This window comes from Daucus carota, chromosome 1, assembly GCF_001625215.2.
Source record: "Daucus carota subsp. sativus chromosome 1, DH1 v3.0, whole genome shotgun sequence".
NCBI classification, from domain to species: Eukaryota; Viridiplantae; Streptophyta; class Magnoliopsida; order Apiales; family Apiaceae; genus Daucus; species Daucus carota.
This window is the reverse complement of record NC_030381.2, coordinates 47,101,917-47,121,616: the sequence shown is the minus strand read 5'-3', so window position 1 is coordinate 47,121,616 and position 19,700 is coordinate 47,101,917. Positions and strand designations below refer to the sequence as shown.

Genomic DNA, 19,700 nt, shown 5'->3' with positions numbered 1-19,700 from the left:
AGTGAACTAAAAATCCTGTGTATCTGTGTTTTAACGCAATGCTGTTAGCAACACTTGACGAAAGTACATAAATTAAGAAAAATCTTGAAAACTAGTATTGTAAGTGTAAATTTTTGGAGTACAATATTATAAGTGCTGTAAAGCTCAAAGTATATGTACACAAAGTGCACTTTTCTATCATCTACTTAATCACCGATGTTCCTATTCTTGTCCCGGAAAATTATCTCTAGTTTAGAAATGCTATAGTTACGATAAAAGATCTGACCACTAATATAGTCCTATGATGTTCTTTAGATATACTGTATATGTTATATACATTTATTGAAGAATTATAGTTTCTAGTTGTATTAGATGTATCAGTAGAATTTAAATGTGTAAAACTTACATTGTTCTCCAGTTTGTTTTGCATATCAGGAAAAAAAAAAAAGAAACAGGATCACAAACATGACATGTTTGGTTCGGTGAAAATATATGGAACTATGCTTATTTTCTTATTCAGATAGCCATGCTTTTGCAAATTATTAAACAGAGAACATTATACAGTGTCCGAAAACCTACACAATTTCTTGCTACAAGAAAAAAAGGCTTCTTCTCCGTGTTATTACAGTAACAGAAAATTTTAAGAAGAAAATTTCTCTCGGTCGTGAGGAGTTGTATAGTCGATATTTGGACCACTGGGAATAATTCCAAATGGATTAATTGAAGGGTGGCTTCCATAGTAATGCTTCTTGATATGTTCCATATGGACAGTGCTACTCATTCCAGGGATTTGGTATATGTCTTTAGTATAATTGAACAGATTTGGGTACTCGCGCAGAAGTTTCTTGTTGCACTTGAAGTGAACAGCATAAACCTGTATTCACAGCACAATTTTATGATTAAACAGATACACTAGCACTTCAAATGATATACTACTGCAGACTTGCACTTATCAGGTGTAACATTACGGGCCATAACCCATAAGGTGCAAATCAAACTACATTATATTTGAGGATAACTAACTCACTATAAAGAAAACCGGATGGTAATACAGTTCCATGATTGTCAAAGAACAGTTTGGTTTTCTATACACACGTATAAAGATACTCCAGCAAAAGACGTAAATATTAGACGGTGCATTTAACAATAGAAACACCCTCTTTTTAGGCAAGAGAAAAAAACTGATAAAGTAGCACGATTCAGGTAAGCAGTTGAAAATATCAGGAAAAAATCTTGCTGCCTTCTTAGAATTCATACCTCATCAAATCTTATAAGAGTTGCAAACAAGCGAACGTCTGCTTCTGTCAGTGTCTTCCCAGTTATGTATCGCTGCTTGCTAAGTATATCCTCACATTTGTCCAAGGCTTCATACAACTTATTCACAGCCTTAACAATAACACAGATAAATGGTTTTTGAGAAAACAGCTATGAGTAGAATATCAGAGAGAAATCTAGTCCCAAAGTACCCCCACCCTACTTCATTATATGCTATATTTAAATATGGTTTAAAGTAGTAAAAATAAATACCTCATTATATGGCTCTTGTTTCTTGGCAAATCCACATTTGTAAACACCGTTATTTATCCCATCATATACCCAACTGTTCACTTCATTTATATGCTCTTGCAATGTAGAAGGATAGAGGTCTAAGGCTGCATTCTCTGCGAGTTCATTAAATTCTGTGTTAAGCATACGAATTATCTCCTCACTCTCATTGTTCACTATGGTCTTCAGTTTTTTGTCCCAGAGAACCTAAGATAGACATGATCAAACCAAATCTTATATAAATATGAAGATAAAAAAATAACAGTAGAGAATATAGATATTGAATTCACATACAGGAACGGTGTATTTTCCAGCATAGTTTGTACTTGCAATCTCATATAACTCTCTTATACTTTTTGCTCCATTAAAAGGGTCAACCCCTGCTCCTGCTTCCTCTGTATCTGATGCAGGAAAGATCCAACCCATGTGATCATCGCTGTCCTTTGTTCTCCCCCATATGGGCTTAACAGACTGTTATGTGAACTAATTAACATCTTTAGCCATTTAATGTCAATATGAAGCATAAGAAGAATTATGAGAACTTACTGTATAACTGATGGCTTTGTCTAGCCCTTTAATCTTCAGGTACGCAAGGCACCTGGAGGCCCATGGGCATGCATATGATACATACAAGTGGTATCTTCCAGCTTCCGCAGGGAAGGTGGAGTTTGGATCTTTTGAAATCAGGTTACGAAATGTTGACGGGGTTCTTACAAAAGCGCCAGATTCTGACATCTCATCTAAAGCAGAACGAGCCATTTGCGGATAGTGCTGAAGTATGAATTAGTATCAGAAATTAGGACTGCCTATTTTCTAGTTGCATATCAAAATATTAGAATGAACACCTAGAAAATGAACTAAATCGATAAACCCTAATTGTACACCAACACAATTACATATGCATAAGTGGCACTCAGCCACTTATCACTTATCAGTAGAAGTTATTCATAGGTAATTTTCATTTTCTTAAAGTTTTAAAAAAATTATCAAGAAAGCATCACGCACTAGTCACTTCTAAGTTCTAATGTCAATTTGAAATCTTTCTAGCAAGTACAAAAGCTGCAGTTGAAGAAGAACCAAACTGTTTTAACTTGTTAAGAGATCATGTCTATTGGCCTTCGTAATTACTCAAAACTAACAGAAGCCCAGTATCCAGCTAGTGATGCAAACAAGCTATGACCCATGATGATAACATCACCCAAAATTTGCCAATAAATTCAAATATATAAAATTCAAATCCAAAACCATAACTTCACATATTAAATAGTTCCCCACTAAATACTCCCTGAATATATGAACAATTCATAGCAGACCAAACCCTATACCCGCCACTCATAATATATATCGCTGGTCAGCAGATCAGGGTCCGGAGAGAGTAAGATATACACAGAGCTTAGCCCTCTAAATTATTGAAAATAACATGAGACACTTTCCAGTTTTGTACCTCAATCAAGAGAACAATAAGGTATCCCAAAAACACTAAATTTCAACGAGTGATCAAATTCATAACCCCAATTCAATAGAAAGATTTAGATAACACAATTCACATAAATATCAAGAAACGTAATTATTTTCTTTTTCTTCTTTTAGAGAGGGAGAGAGGGAGAGGGAGAGAGAGGGTACCTTAGAAGAGAAGTGGTGCAGGTGATTATAGAAGTGCAGTTGCTTAGGCGCAAGACTACCGAGTTTACAAACGGAGGGATACATCATGGTCATTTATATATACATACAAATAAATACTTATATATGGACATATCTCTCTTCTCATGATACCTCCTAGCAAAATTGCAAACCAAATGTGACGTTGGGACTACGATGGTGGTTTGAATTTTGGGATCGCTTTGGTTTTATTTTAATTTCCGAGTGTAATATTTATATATAATTTGCTAATATATTTGTTAAAAATGGACTGATTATTTCTTTTAATATTTATTTATAAAACAAGATTTGTAAGTTAATGTATTTATTTTTTTTAGAGCAAACAATATCATACATTATCCGCAACATATTTCTAGATAAAATTGAAAACAAAATATTATTTTGAAATATTAATATTTCATGGAATAAGGCGCTGCACATAATTTTTAAAAACTTCATAAACTCATATTATACAAAATACAAAATTGTAACTACTAACTACTACAGTATCACTTAGAATTTATATCGGTACCGACTATAAAGAGTAACAGTTAAAATTTGGAATAATGAATACTTTATTAGGTAGAATTTAAAATCTTAGCAAAATAGATTTCGTATTAATATTTATAATTGTGGGACACTATATTATTGCTGTCAACGGCCGCCTCTACTTTTTTTTTTTTGTGAGTCCTCCTTTCAGCAGCCACCTGCTGGCTGCAGCATAATTTATAACTAAGATTACGTTTTTTGAATAGTAATAAGTTTTATGCGATCAACTTCCGGAAAAGTAAATTTGCACACGTATGCAATGACGACCGAAACCTGAAATAATTGGTTGAAAAAAAATAAAATGTTTGCTGGTATCCAGCAACTAAATTTATGTTAAATTCTTCTTCAATCCTGATATCCTACGCTTAGGGCAGGGACATGGGAGAGAAACCAAATGATTCAGTCTTGTAAACAAAGAAATGTGGGGGGGACTCAAGCTTTTGCTATGATACTAATATTCAAAAGCACCACTTTAATTATAGAAAACTGAGAAAGATTAACACGATCTCGACATGATCTTGAGGAAGACACCTCCACTTTCTTATCAAACAATAAATTAATAAGCCAACTACGATCAACCTGTGTTGATGCCATCAAGCAATTTTTGCATGCTGATCATCATCTGCAGATGGATCTTAAGGAGAATGCGTTTGATGATCACTTGTATCGATAGCAAACTTGGTAGTAATTCTTTCTGGAATGTTGGAGAAATCGCTTGTATAGTGCTAATAGGATACCAGCAGATAGTTAGTTCAGCCCTGCTGGATAAACACTATATACCTGCTTACTAAATGATTTTGTTATTGAAAGACATGCACAGTAGTCATGATTGTCAAAATATTAGAGCTCTAACTGGTGGCAAAAGGAAAGGACTTCTTCCCAGAACATTACTGATCAACATCAGTCACGACATAGATATCTTTATTGACAGTTACAAATTTACACGATGGAAATAAGGCAAGCATAGATTAAAATGTGATCAGAAGTCTAAACATGCCATAGCAGAAGGTGTTAAGACAAAAAGTATCAACAGTGTGAACAAAAGAAGTTGCAAGATTCATAGTTTATTTGTGAAACAGGAGCCGAATGATATAATTTTCTTGTGGCACAGAAAGATCATGTGCATGTAACATGGCTTACTAAAGTAATATTGCAATATCTACAAATCTACTAGTAGTAATCCTGAAAATATAACAACAGATAATGCACAACAAAAGAAGGTTTCATTTCATTCAAATATTCAAAAAAGAAATTTAGCATGTTTAGTCTGTAAGAATCAATGGAGGGAGGAAGACTAATTTTAATAGTTTGTCATTTCACTGAGAAATGCTTATTATCAAAAGATGGTACAGTATATAGAAGAAAATTAAGACACTCCATTTTGTACAACAGAGCACTACCCTGATTTCCTGAAAGAAAGGAATTTCTTTTTCTAAATAGCTTGTTAAATGTAAATGCATCTATTCCAATGATAATAGTATGGTTAAGATGCTGTTCACCTTACATTTAGTCGTCTCAACTTGTTTCTCGAACCGGAGAAAGAACCAATGGAACTGGGGTCATAAGGTCATTGACTTGATAAATAATTGGAGAAGTTTCTGAATAAGATCCATCTCTACAAGCTCATTGCAAGCTCGAGTGCTCATAGCTGTATACATCTTCTAGGAATCAACAGAAAAGTTCAAACGGCAACCCTAATCAGGACTCCATGTCTGTGATGTGTGCCCGGATTTGGGTATTTCCTTGACCTTGGTGAGCAGACAAAGATAGTACCTTCGCGAAACTTCAATTAATTGCAGGTGTGCAATCATCTGACTTCCCACAGTGTTCAATTCATACAACACCACATTATTCCCACGCACTTCCAAAAATGGAAATCAATCCTGATACGACATTGGGTAAGCGAATTACCTCTTCATAAGTCACATGACAGAAATTGACATTCAGCAGCTTGGACATTCCATTAATATGAAGTTTTCCCCATTAGAGCCACTAACTTGACTTTTTTAATATCCTTTCTGATACATCAGAAACAAGTTCATATCTGTTGCTTTCATAACATGCAGTCATGAAAGCTGCAAGACTTACTCTATCAATGTTATGGTCTTTATCAATTAATTTATGGAAAAACACTGCTGAAATGTCTACTTTCTGGTCATTACAGAGCTTTCTGATCAAGGTGTTAACAGTGCGGATCCACAACTTTTTGTCGAGTTTCTCAAGAATTATCATAGCTGTTGACGATTCATCAATTTTGCAATATTCATACGCTAATGTCAGTCGAGTGACTTCACAGGGTGAAATTCCTTTATCTGTCATAGCATCATACAGTACACGAGCAGCATCCAATTTTGACTCCTTACAAAGCCCACTTATCAGAGCGCAATAAGTGATACTATCAGGTGTACAACCATGTTCACTCATCCTCTGGAAGTAATTCATAGCTATGTCTGCCTTTTTATCTCTAGAGTATCCACATATCATGGAAGTATATGTTTTACTGGTTGGAATCAACCCAAGTTTAAGGGAGTCATCAAAAAGCCTCTTGCTTTCTTCCATTCTTTTTTGCCGACAGAATGCAGCAATTAATGTAGTATATATATGTATATCAGGAGAAATGCCATCCTTTAACATCTTATTGAAGAACACCAAAGCTAGCATAGTATCTTCACAGTTGCAGCTATATGATATGAAAATGGTATATGTATATCTATCAGCATGCAGACCGCATCTTAAGCAGCTCTCCAGCAATTCATATGCCTCTTGAATCCTTCCTTTCTTACACAAACCATCAAATAATGCGTTGTAAGTACATATATTAAGAGCCAGTCCATCTTCGGCCATCGTATCCATCAACTCATATGCACGATCAAAGTTCCCTACTTTACAGTGCCCATCTATGAGAGTAGTATAAGTATTAACATTAGGAACTAATCCCTGTTCAAGCATTTTACTAAGCAGCATATCCGCTCGATTCATCTTCTCTTCTTTGCAATATCCATTGATCATCGCAGTGTACGTAAGCACATTAGGTTTATAATTATCACTCCTAACAAGTTTTAGAAAGAGCCTGAAAGCCTTATCAACCCATCCTTTTTTACATAAACCATCAATCATCACAGTATGCGTATAAACATTCGGCTTCAATCCTTTCCTCACCATCTCTTCCAACAATTCAAAACCTTGCTTAATACTCCCTCTTTTACACAACCCATTAATCAAACAAGTATAATTAATCACATTCGGAGTCAAACCCAAATCAACCATCCTATTAAAAAACCACAACCCTCTACTCACTAAACCCTTGTCACAGAACAACCTAACGACCAACGTACACGTCGCATTATCAACAAGAAACCCTCTCTCCAACATCCCACACAACCATCTATCCACTTCCCTAACCCCACCAATCCTACAATACCCAACAACCATCAATTTAAAACTACCCGCATTCGGAAAAACCCCTCTCTGACACATTTCATCAAACACCTTCTCAGCAAGATCAATCAATCCCATCTCAACAGCAACCCCAAGAACAAAATTCAACCCCCAAGTATTCAAAACCAAACCTTGATTCCCCATCTCAATAACCATCCCAACAGCCTCTTTAAACCTCCCAATCTCAGCAAAATTCTTAACCAAACACCTCATAACCTCATCCGCTCTCTCCAAATTATCATTCTCAATCAAAGAAGAAGCCAAAACAATATAAAATCTCAAAAAGTACCTAAATTTCTCAAACCCAATAGCCCAATAAAAGAAACTCAATGCCACCATAGAGCCAGCCTCATCAGACAGAGAAGCAACAATAGTAATAGCTTGTTCTAGAGACAGTGAGTTGGAGTCTAGCAAGAGATTGAGCTTAGGAGGTGTTGATTTGAAATGGGTTTGATTCTGATAATAAGATTGACAAACTAGTGAACACACTGTTTTAACAGATGGTGGTGGTGATGATAATGACAATGATGTCGACGAAGAGGTTGTTGTGTGAAAATGTTCATGTTTTGTGTTGAGGAAAATGAGGGGTTTGATGAGTTTGTGTCTAAAAGTTGTGTTGTATTTGTGAAGGGTGATCAGAAATGGTACCATGAGGAAGAGTTCTTGGAGGAGGTTTCATGAGTACATGTTACCTTGTATAGTTGTATGTAATGAAAGTGGACTGTTAAAATGCAGGGACATGTTGAGGGAAAAGAATGGAGCTGTAAACGGTAATTGAAACAAGTACAGTAGAAATGGGGTGATTTTATTGTGATTTATATCACGAAGTGAAACAGAATTAAACGACAACATATAAGATCTGTTTGGTATCTCTCTTTTCCAAAAAAAACCCTAATTCTCTCTAGCTTCTCTCTTGTCGTAACCGCCTGAGGCTTCCATCGGTTTCACCGGTGGAAAGCCCCGAATCAGTTAACTACTTTGTTTTATTCGTAGTTTTTGAATAATACTTCTTCTCGGGAAAGTTAGATCCAAAGCCATCGGAGATTTCGTTGTCTCTCTTCCAAGCGGGTGAGTTACAGTTCGATTTTTCTTGTTTTTGTGGTTCTACTCCAGATCTATTCTCGAGGGATTCTTAGATCTAAAACCATCGGCAATTTCGCTGTCTTTCTCCTCCAGTCGGATTTCTCTTGTTTTTGTGGTTTCATCTAAGGTTGTTTTCTCTCCCTGGTGAGAGCTTTGTTTTTCGCTTCTTAATTGTAAGCGGGGTTTGATTTGGTATGAAAGCTTGTATGGAATCGCAGTTCTGGTCGATAGCTCAAACGATAGCTCTATCGGAGCATGATGAAAATATCGTTTAACTGTCTCATTGTGAGATCAGGCGATTGCAATTTACTGTTTGTTCGACTCGATCATTGGTGTAGATACCGTATGGCCTTTTATTATTAGATTAACACCTTTGTTTCAAAAAAATGGGGTGATTTGATTTGATAAATGCTTGCTTAAATTGGTTGGACGAGTCATTTTATATTATTGATATTTATGAATTATTAAAAGTATAATATATAAATTTGATAAATAATTTATTTTAGTGTTAAAATTGATTTTTATTAGAAAATCATAAAAATAAAATAGGTTAGATTAAAAAGTGTATCCTACCATCCTAATTAATTAATAATTTATTATATATTTTCAGTTTAAAATGAGAAATTATTTTACACGCATGCTTAAAATCCAGGTAAATGAGGAAGATTAAAAGATAAGACGAGGAGCCTAAACGTGAACCGGATTTTCTTTCCCTCTCGTTATAATAGAAACAGATTACTTTAATGAGTTAGTTATCAGCAAATTAAACATTCATCGAGACAAGATTTTCTCAAAAAATAAAGAAAAAAACATTCATCAAGATCTTAACTGTGAACCAAAATTAAAATGATAAGCTTTTGTTTTGTTTTTTTTTTGTCAGGGATAAGCTTTTGTTTATAAATGATAAAATTGATAACAAAGCTTTTCTTTGATTCAGCTAAATCATAAATAATAATCTAAACACATAACATTTGTTAATTAACAAACAGATACAAAGCTGATCAGAACAGAAGTACAGTATTTGGTTCGGCTAGAAGACAGATCAGGCTGTTTTGAATGCCTCATTTTAAGCTAATGACTCTGAACCCCCTCATAAGACCCTTTTCCAAGTTTACGAGAACCTGCAAGTGCAACAATCATTTTTCTTAAATTATTTCATGAAGTCTATGAATTCAAATAATACTGAGTATTTTTTTCAAAAAAAAAAAATAAAAATACTGAGTATTAAAAAGGAAAATTTAAAAAATAAATTATGTAACTATATATTATATACACCTTAAAAAACTAATAAAAACCGAGGAACGGAGGGAATACATATTTACGAACTACAGAGACGAGGAGGTACCCAAGGTGAAGGCAAAGGTGGTGTCATAATAGCCACATTGTTCAGCACATGGAAAGTAGCAATCAAGGTCAAGTCCTCCTTTGCTGTCTCCGCGTTGCTCGTTACAAACGTATTCACAGTGTTGAGAAATTTGGTGATCAGATGTTGCTGCAAATTCAAATTGCACCACCATTATTATCAGTAACAATGTCGTCGCTATCTTTATCGCTTTTGCTGCCATTGTTGGATCTATGGTTTTTTTTTTCCCCACTGATTTTCTCGTTGTTGGGCTAGTTTTATGCACGATATATAAAATTATTAGGTGCTCTTGGTGTGAGTGAAATGAGTAGTATTCTCATGAAGTATGACAATGTGATTACTGTAATGTGGTTAAATAGGCGTGCTTTGTCCGTTTTATGACTTCACGAAAATAGTGTCGACGTTGAGCTAATATGGACATAATAATATATAGGATCCTCCAATGTTTTATTTAAACATGGGTCCCTCCAATGTAAAATGCCCGTTTTTTTAAAATAACATACAACTTTTTCAATTGTCAGTTTGTGACCGTCTAAAAAAAACGCAAATAATTGTACTGAAATCAAGACAGAAGCCATTGGATGACTGTTGCCAAGGAGAGGGGGTGAACTGCGATTTCCTTGTGCTGCTCGTGTATAGCCGCACCAGGAAAGTGCGGAATTTTTTTAAATTTCTACCTTTTCTTTTGATTTTATAGCGGATCCAGGGGTTTACGGATCATTTATAGATTAAGAGTTGAGTCGGTAAATATTTTATATTTGTACCAGATCAGGACCCAGATAAAAATGATCTATAAACATGACTTAATATATAACATCGGAACAGGAAACTGAAAGGAAATAAAAGAGGCGACGCAACTTAGTCCCGGCACAAGGCCTATCAAAGACATCAAGTTTGCCAGAATACATATGGTGAAACAAGGTCCCGGGATCAAATTCCATCGCCTTTTCTTCGCCACTACAAGTGACAGGGACTTTAGCTAGAGGATCAAGATCTCCCTACAACAAGTCAGCTAGCGACCCGGCATGAGACCATCCTTAGAGCCCTTGTCATACCATTCTTCCCGCGCATGCAACTCAGCATGCTTGGGAATCTCCAAGTGATCCTTGGTTGTTGCCTTGAGCCTCTTCGACACACGGGCTTCCCTGGTCATGTCACCAAAGTTTCTATTACGGCACACAGGAATCTCAGTAATTGGTACATGATTCTCAGCTCCACGAGGGGCCAACACAACTGCCTTATCAACCAATGCCTTGACACTGGCATAAGCAACTGCAGAATGTTCCCCACTAAGTTTCGCAACAATCTTTCTTGTAAGTAGCTGCTTCTTCATTTCAAGATCCACATTACAGCCCGACACTGTTAAAAATATTAAAAAAATAAAAAAAATTAGTTACACTTGGTCCCTAAGCGTAAAGAAGGGATCAGTTATACTCTCTCAGCTTTCACCAGTTAGAAAAATGAGGCTAAGATGATTTAAAGTTACTATCTTCAGTGGTAGACTGGTAGTTGTCCTTATGTAGTTCTTTTAATTTGCTGAACTTTTAAAACATGCCAGGAAACAAGAACTTGAAATTTCAAGTGCAAGAAACAAGCAAACTATGAAGTAAAATATGAAACAAAGACTTACTTGTGAAAAGCCCAGATGAAGACCAACTCGATCTGCTGAGAATATTATGCAAATCTCTCTGTTGATAATATGTAATCTCTCTGTTGATAATATGTTGTTTTTCGCCAGTTTCTCAGAAAGCTCGAATAGGACTAGTATGGGCGTTGAGTGTTATTTACACTGAAATATACGGCCAGTGTGAAAAAAAGAGTAAAGCACACTTGCCTTATCTGTGTATTTCAGACTTTCAGTCGCATCAGTTAAGCATCCACAACAGTGAAGGTCCATTTCCCAATTTTTTGGCATATTACTAACTAAACAGTGCGATGATAGATATGCACTGTATGCACTGCCAAGTCACACAAAGTCTAGAGCGCACATTATTAAAAAATAAAAATAAATAAAAAGAAAAATGCCCGAGGCTACCAAGCTGTCCACAGTCACTCCACACCCACTATAAATGAAGTCTCTCCAATGCAATATAAGAAGAAAAACATGGTCAGGCCAGCTTACATAGTCCGACAGGCCACGCATTGTAGATGCTTTTAAACACAGGCAAGTAAGCTCACACTAAGCACACTGAGTTTTTCCTTCACGGTGTGTCCCCAGGTAAACCTGGTCTGTCTCAACGTAAACCTGTTACGATAATTTTTCTCATGGTGTATGTAAGCAAAGTTTTCTACTCTACAACATTCACTGGATTCAACAAGATCTTAAGCATTTATATCAAAATTGTAAATACTACGTAAAAGAAAATGCTTCACACAGAATTTAGAATTTTCAGTTATTAAAACTGCAACATGTTATACAACTTCCAAACTTAAACTAAATAGGAATCCTGGAAAACCTTTGATCCTTGATATTTGAAACACTTCAAAGCTCGTCCTCCATCCTCAGATATTCCCCAATATCAGCTCGGTGAATTACAACAATCCCATTCGGATCCATTTTTCTACAGTCCTGAGTGGACTTGACTGCAACGCCAAAACCTAATGGCATATCCGACATAGAGAAGACCACAACTCCATCATTGGTATTGATATTTTCAGTAATCCTCCCCAACCCACCTTTCAAAACATGGTTGCCATACATAAATGACATTTCTGCCGTGGGTTTCAACCAAACTTTGTGTTTTGCATTTGCAGCTAACAAATTCAAGCTCTGGATTGTCAGATGAAACGCTCCTCCTTTGGTGAATTTTCCAATTTGGGTACCGAGAGAAACGAGTTTGTCACGCTTGACGTTGGTGGCCCGCTTGACAAGAGACTCACTAACGTAATATACCCTGTTCTTGTTGAGGCGGAAGCAATATCGCCCGGGGTTTGATTCAGGGCCTTCGTGAGAAGGGGCTTCCACAATGTTCTTCAGATTATTTCCGGTGAAATTGAACAGCTTCTCAAACACTTGGGTAGTTTCTTTCTCATCTAGTGGCCTCATCTTCCTCCTATAGATCCTGCCATAAAACATATAGAGATCAATCAAATTGAATCTTTCGACAAAAAGAAAATAATAGAATAATTATTCAACATTTTTCAAATCATAACTACACATCAACAAAAGTCAGAAGAAACCAGTTACAACTTACAACTAGTGAAACAACAAAGACGGAAGCAGGTTTATTTCATATTCCAATGTAGTACGTTAGTAAGCTAAGATCCTACCTGAATATCCCCTTTTAGAAAGATGAAAAATACTAGAACCTCATAATTCTCAATAAGCTACACAGTAGTTCACATATAAGAAACTTATTAAAATGACCCTCTATGACAATAGATACATTTCTTACTACTGTCACCCTCCCTCGATCACCAATCCCAAACTAACTGCAATGGCGGTGCACACCCCTGGCCTACAAAAGAAAACCTCAATTTACAGGAAACAGTAGAATGAATTGCTGAACTAGGAAGCCATTGCTAGCATTAGTAATGGTTGCTAACCGAGTTCAAGCACAAGGAATGCCTCAATAATCAATATTAAGCATCCTATAAATTATTGTACAATACCAAACCCAGTAGAGGCCAAACAACCAAATTCAGAACACAAATGAGACAATAATACGACATCACATTAATCCATTATAGAACCAATTCTTCACTCTTAAAGTCTTAGACAGATGAAAATACTACACCCTAGCTCACGTATCGGAAGTTTATTGTGATGAAAGCAGGACAGCTGATACATTCACTACTACTGCCACCCTGCCTGGATCACCAATCAAAATTCAAAACTTACTGCAATGGCAGTGCATACCTGATACCACTGTCCAACAAAAAACACAAAAGGGACACTAATCCAGAGTAGGTGAAATTATTCACAAAAGGAGCATAACTCTCAGTACAGGCCTATAAAACCTTATGGATCATTTCCGGTCAAGTCACCTTGTTCATTGTTTTTCTTCATACTCTGGTACACAAGAAAACAATTCGCTTCTAATATTTTTACCATATTAAAAAATAAAAACCCAAACTTTTACATCCATATATTCATCTCTAATATAAATATTAAAAACTTTTAAACATAACATTCAGTACAATATTAGGCCCACAAAATACACCCTAATTTTATTCAGTTATAAAAACTGAATAAGAACACCTACACTATCAGAAATCCTGACCCAATATCTGGTCTATGTCCTTGAGATTTGAACTTAAACCCTCAGCTAGGCGATCAAAAGTATCTTATTTGCATTTAAAATGCAACACCAAAATCCAAACAGATATCCAACATAAAGAGCACCACAACTCCATTCTTAGCATTAATATTTCAGTGACCCTCCTCAACCCACCTAGTGTTGGCAATACATAAATGACATTTATGCTGTGGTTCAGTTTAAGTTTTTGTTTTGCATTTGTAGCCAGCAAATTCCAATCTCTGGGTTGAGGGGTAAAAGAAACCTTTGGTATATTTTCTAATTTGGGTGCCGAAAATGGAATGGTTATTACATGTTACATTTGGGTTTCACTTGAGTAGAGTATTAGTTACTACTAGTCCAGCTCTATAAATATTATGTTGTGTCAATTATATTTATACATGATGAATTTGTGTTCAATTTTATTAAATATATGTGTTGAATTATATGCTACTAGGAAGACATCCTACAAATTAACAATCTTAACCAAGTACTACGCAATGAGGAACCACTTTCAATACAAACCTCTCTTGCTTACTTCAATCATTCTCTGGAACTTATCTCTAACCTCTTAAGCACTATTGTTCAATTCCATCAGACCCGTCACTCAGTTTCTCCACCTCTGCTTAGAATTGACTATTGAGTATAAATCCCTAATCTCACCACTTTCTCCGAGACTACCAAATTAATTCCCAATTAAATTTCAAAAACTTTCCACACAAAACTCACCACTTCCGAATAACATCTTAGTTCTATTTTCAGAAAATTCTCCCGAAAAATACACACGATCTCTCTTTCAGACATTACATCAAACACTTAAGATACCAACCACATACAAGATTCTAATGAGACATTACATCAAACACTTAAGATACCAACCACATACAAGATTCTAATGACTTAAAATAAACATCTACACAGCAAAAAATACAAAACACAAATATGACTAACAAAACACAATCAAAAGGAGATAGATATAGAATTCGCATACCTGAGTTACAAAGTGAGAGCGAGAGTTTGTATTGTAGGTTATATGTGCAGCGTCTTAAACCCACTCCCAAACCCTAAAAACAAATCTTCTGCATCCTTTTATATTCCCTTTTTTTGTTAATATTGTATTTATAACTTACCCTTATTAACCCTTTTATATTTTTTTTTAGGGAAATCTACAAAACTACCTACCTTTTCTTTAATTATTTACAAAAATACTACCTTCCAGAATTATTTTTAAAAATACCTTTTCATAAAATTGTTTTTTCAAAAATACTGTTTGCAACTTTTGCAACCTCATTTGCAACTAGCCAGCCGTGTTGCAACCTCTTTTGCAACTTCATCTGCAACTGAATTTCTGATTTCAAGTTCCAGTTTTCAAATGTCATTTTCGACCTCATTTTCGGAATTGATATATATATATATATATATATATATATATATATATATATATATATATATATCGATTCCGAAAATGAGGTCGAAAATGACATTTGAAAACTGGAACTTGAAATCAGTATTTGTAATTGCATATATGGTTGCATATGGTTGTATTCAGTTGCATATGGTTGCATTCAGTTGATTCTATTGTATTCTAATGGCCCCGCCAGGGGCACACCATACATCTGTTGTTACTTACAGTTTTCAGTTGCAAAAGTTGCAACTGCAGTTGCAACTGCAGTTGCAACTTTTGCAACCTCATTTGCAACTTACTGTTTTCAGTTGAACTAGTTGCAATTGCAGTTGCAACCGTTGCAACTTTTCATTTTTATTTGCAACTTTTGCAACCTCATTTGCAACTTTTACGGCTGCGCCGCCCAAGGTTGCAAATGAGGTTGCAAAAGTTGCAACTGCAGTTGCAACTTTTGCAACCTCATTTGCAACTTACTGTTTTCAGTTGAACTAGTTGCAATTGCAGTTGCAACCGTTGCAACTTTTCATTTTTATTTGCAACTTTTGCAACCTCATTTGCAACTTTTGCAACCTCATTTGCAACTTTTACGGCTGCGCCGCCCAAGGTTGCAAATGAGGTTGCAAAAGTTGCAACTGCAGTTGCAACTTTTGCAACCTCACTTGCAACTTACTGTTTTCAGTTGAACTAGTTGCAATTGCAGTTGCAACCGTTGCAACTTTTCATTTTTATTTGCAACCTCATTTGCAACTTTTACGGCTGCGCCGCCCAAGGTTGCAAATGAGGTTGCAAAAGTTGCAAATCGTATTTTTGAAAAAAAAATTTTATGAAAAGGTATTTTTAAAAACAATGAAAAAGATGGTAGTATTTTTAAAAAAATGATTTTACAGATGGGTATTTTTAAAAAGATCCCTTTTTTTTACCCTCTCTGTTTTTAAATATATCACGTTTACTCTTTGACACACACTTCTTTTTTTAAATGCTTTGACCGGTTAGTTAAACATATTATTTTTGAAAATTTATTTTTCTGAATAAAAATATATGATCAAAATTTTAATTTACAAAAAAAATTAATTAAAAATAATAATTTTTACTATGCAATCAACCCAATTAAAGGTACGTGCCCAAGTCAAAAATAACATATAAAAAAACAAAGGGAGTAATATTTATGTTCGGTAACTTTTTTTAAATACTTCTTATCTTATTTATTTATTTGTCAAATATCAAATTAAGGTAGCTTCAAAATCTTTCAAATTCGGTATAAATAATATATTTTGAAATTTGAATATAAATTAAAAGAATTGGTAGTTAAATAAATAAGTAATATCTCTTAGATTAAATTTAAATAAAATATAATTACATATTTTTTGAATAAATTTATAAGTATGTTATAAGTACTAAATATCAAAATTGCAAGTCGAAAACTTTGTGAACAAATTTATGTGTCTAATTAATATTTATATAAATGAAAGCTAAATCTAAATTTGTAATTAAAAGGATTAATTATATAGTTTTATAATTTGATTAATTAGAAATTATCTAAATTGAAATTTAAGTTTTTCCAAAAATTCTAGAGCTATTTACTTCATATATTTATATATATATTTTTTATAAATTTTGGGGAAACAATATTTTCAATCTATAAAAACAGTTTACAAAAACGTTATAAAGTTTTGTTTTTGGATTTTGCCAAATATATACACAAAGTTCCTCCAAATACTTTCATTTGCAGCATCATAACGCGAATTGATCCCATGAGTGCCTTCAAAGATTTTGGTAAAAGATTATGGCCCATGTTTACATAAACATAATACCACAGTATCCTCAAACAGCATAAGGTTGCATTCTCATTCTTTTTTTTTTGACAAGAAGGTTGCATCCTCATGTGTGTTCTGTTAAATAAGAACTGTATACATCAAACACTATTTACCTTGATATATGCTTCCACCACCTCTGGAGCCTGCCTCCAGCTAATTTTAAATAGTGAAATTTGTCAAAAATTCATTTCCTGTCATCACTAATATTGATGTTAGCCTGAGAGGCTGAGCCTATTGTCAATTCTATTTCTTACCACCAAATTTACAGAACAAGCAAAGTGGAAGCATACTCTTCTCTAAGATATAGCCTAGCACAATTAGCGGAGTCCCAATTCTTGACGGGATCCAACACAGTTTATCCAGAGTGAAGTCCACAATCCTCCAAATTCTATGTGCATAACATCTAAAATAATTGGGTCATTTATGGAGCATGGAAAGGATCTCATCCTCAGAGAAACCAAAGCTACTAGAACTGTTAAGGCATAAAAAAGAAAAAGATGATAGAAGCCATTCCAATAGTACGATAGAGATGACATCAACATCCATTTCTTTGAGTCTCGAGTAAGCTATGACCATGTGTATCAGTACAAAGATTGATTATGGATACCCCAAATTAGACTATTACAAGAGTAGAGGGATTAATAACTAGATTTGATTTCAGTAGAAAATACAAGTGTGTCAAGGTAGCGTGCTGGAAGCCTGGAACACAGGTATGATGGATCACAGTCAAAATAATATACAAATCGTCTTGTCAGTCTCGCTATTTCAAGCACCCCTCATTTGTACAGCTCTACCGAACATTTGTGCTATGTGTTACGAACATTTGCCGAATTGCACCTTTGTCCAGGACTCCAAGTACATAAGATCAGCCATCCATTCGATTTTGTTATTCATTAATTCATTCCACGAGGATGTAATTCTAAGAGTGCTGAAATATTATGTTTGCTAACAGTAGATATGATCATATAACAAAGACAATGATTCCGTTCTAAATAAGAGGTGATCTCTAGATGAGTTAATATATAAACAAAATACTAATGTCGTTAAGCTGTATAAAATTCATCAAGATAGAAACTGAAGAATAAAGATGTAATCTGAACATGTCATAAGAATAAGATTATTGATTCAGGCAAATAGGGGAAACTGCTATAACATTTCTCAAATAGTACAATGTTGCACTAATGCATTCTATTTGGTTTCTTCTACAGGGTGGAAGTTGTAAACATCAAACACAATTTTACCTTGATATGCATCCATTACCTCGGGGACTTTATCCTGATGTTCAACCACAAAATCCTTTAGGAACTCCCTCTCTGTCATCACCAAGACCGATAAAAGAGACCTATTGCTAATTATGTTTCTGGACCCCAAAACTTGCAGAACTGAGCACCGTGGAATTGTCCTTTTCTCTAAGCTGTATAGCATCACATTTGGTGAAAATGCAATCCGTGATGGGCTCCAACACAATTTATTCATTAAGAACTCTACTATCCTTCTAGTTCTACCTGCGGAAAGAATAAAACAAAGGGGTTGTTTCTTGAAAACGAATATAATTTCATCTTCAGAGAACCCAAAGCTTCTAAACAACTTGGATTTAATTCCGTGCAAAAGATCATTATTGCACATCAACAAAGCCGTCACAGCGTTCACGAGGGATGAAGATTTGGGATCAAAACCCATCTCCATGGCCTTCAACACAGCAATTCTAAACTCGTCTGAGCACCGATATAGTGGTGCTGTTGCGCGATATCCAATAATCAGACGAAAAATCCGAGAGTGGGGCACACCAAGTGTTTGCAACAACTTCACATTAGGTGACACACTTGAAGCTCTAGATTTAAGTAGTAATGTGCTGCGTTTTAAAGCAATGACCACATTTTTGTAGTTACCCAACGCACTAGCTAACAAATTTAAAGTCGGAACAAGGTACTCATCTAAACTCCTGTGGAGTATACAAGGAGAAATAGAGACAATTTTATGTAAATCCATTTCACGATTATTGCAAACAGAGAGCAAGAAATCAAGCTTGGGCTCTAGTGTCTTCTGAGCATCACACCTAAGCAATCTTGAGTCATAAGAGATAATTCTTGTAAAATGTTTTACGGAAAATCCAAATCTTCGCAAGAGTTGGAGAACAGCACAAGGTCTTTTATCAGTCAATCCGAAACTAACTCTACCAGAAGCACTGACTAATTTTTTACCAGATATCCGACATTTGTTCTTCAGAAAACTTCTAGTAAAATCAGAACTAGGAGCTTGTCTTTTGGTGCGATAATTACGAAGAATCATAGCGAATGTAGAAATGGGCATTTGGGGCTTACTGATAAGTAGGGTTTTCCATTTGCATTTACACAAAGAATGTAGCATTATCATTATAGAAGTAGTAATAAATGGGGGTGTAGGATTCTCGATAACTAGGGTTTGCAATATGAGAAGATTAAAGCAGTATGAAATCAAAGTGAATTAAGAGCATATGAGTGAATTATAGTTAAATACTTGCAAAGGTAACAAAAATGTTTGTACAAGTGCTATAGAGTACATAGTATGCGGATCGCGAGTGCTTGCCTGGTGTCCACCTCCAAGGCTCCAACAGCTAATGAACACAGTCACCTCATTTCAAATACGGATTTTACCGTGTGTGCCACTGG

The 19,700-nt window shown here is 35.1% G+C and overlaps 4 protein-coding genes across 6 annotated transcripts; all 4 read right to left on the bottom strand.

Moving 5' to 3' along the window:
- Positions 1-452: 452 nt before the first annotated feature.
- Positions 453-3,336, bottom strand: LOC108205015 (uncharacterized). Its single transcript, XM_017374760.2, has 6 exons — positions 3,148-3,336; positions 2,071-2,295; positions 1,819-1,995; positions 1,507-1,731; positions 1,237-1,365; positions 453-853 (listed from the first exon to the last, which is right to left on the bottom strand). The coding sequence occupies exons 1-6, from the start codon at positions 3,238-3,240 to the stop codon at positions 620-622; spliced, it is 1,083 nt and encodes a 360-aa protein (XP_017230249.1). The 5' UTR covers positions 3,241-3,336; the 3' UTR covers positions 453-619.
- A 1,578-nt stretch (positions 3,337-4,914) lies between these two features.
- Positions 4,915-7,938, bottom strand: LOC108205014 (pentatricopeptide repeat-containing protein At4g19890). The gene has a single exon (XM_017374759.2). The coding sequence runs from the start codon at positions 7,798-7,800 to the stop codon at positions 5,704-5,706; it is 2,097 nt and encodes a 698-aa protein (XP_017230248.1). The 5' UTR covers positions 7,801-7,938; the 3' UTR covers positions 4,915-5,703.
- A 2,443-nt stretch (positions 7,939-10,381) lies between these two features.
- LOC108194373 (uncharacterized) lies at positions 10,382-14,970 on the bottom strand. 3 transcript variants are annotated; one of them, XR_010288089.1, is made up of 3 exons: positions 14,825-14,918; positions 11,226-12,657; positions 10,382-10,954 (listed from the first exon to the last, which is right to left on the bottom strand). XR_010288089.1 is itself a non-coding variant. In XM_017361351.2 (2 exons), the coding sequence occupies exon 2, from the start codon at positions 12,639-12,641 to the stop codon at positions 12,078-12,080; it is 564 nt and encodes a 187-aa protein (XP_017216840.1). In that variant the 5' UTR covers positions 12,642-12,657; positions 14,825-14,970; the 3' UTR covers positions 11,925-12,077. The 3 variants fall into 3 exon arrangements, 2 of the variants coding, with proteins under 2 accessions (XP_017216840.1, XP_063941830.1); XM_017361351.2 differs by lacking the exon at positions 10,382-10,954 and having other exon boundaries at positions 11,925-12,657; positions 14,825-14,970; XM_064085760.1 differs by lacking the exons at positions 10,382-10,954; positions 14,825-14,918 and adding an exon at positions 12,991-13,014 and having other exon boundaries at positions 11,925-12,657.
- Positions 14,971-18,240: 3,270 nt separating this feature from the next.
- LOC108203984 (uncharacterized) lies at positions 18,241-19,341 on the bottom strand. Its single transcript, XM_017373211.2, has one exon. The coding sequence runs from the start codon at positions 19,339-19,341 to the stop codon at positions 18,241-18,243; it is 1,101 nt and encodes a 366-aa protein (XP_017228700.2).
- Between the last annotated feature and the right edge of the window lie 359 nt (positions 19,342-19,700).

Coding starts and splice junctions, on each gene's coding strand:
- LOC108194373 (XM_017361351.2), bottom strand. CDS start 12,641: ATGAGGCCACTAGATGAGAAAGAAACTACCCAAGTGTTTGAGAAGCTG.
- LOC108205014 (XM_017374759.2), bottom strand. CDS start 7,800: ATGGTACCATTTCTGATCACCCTTCACAAATACAACACAACTTTTAGA.
- LOC108205015 (XM_017374760.2), bottom strand. CDS start 3,240: ATGACCATGATGTATCCCTCCGTTTGTAAACTCGGTAGTCTTGCGCCT. Junction 1,996..2,070: donor ACAAAGCCATCAGTTATACA/GTAAGTTCTCAT, acceptor TTCACATAACAG/TCTGTTAAGCCCATATGGGG. Junction 1,366..1,506: donor AACAAGAGCCATATAATGAG/GTATTTATTTTT, acceptor GTTATTGTTAAG/GCTGTGAATAAGTTGTATGA.
- LOC108203984 (XM_017373211.2), bottom strand. CDS start 19,341: ATGATTCTTCGTAATTATCGCACCAAAAGACAAGCTCCTAGTTCTGAT.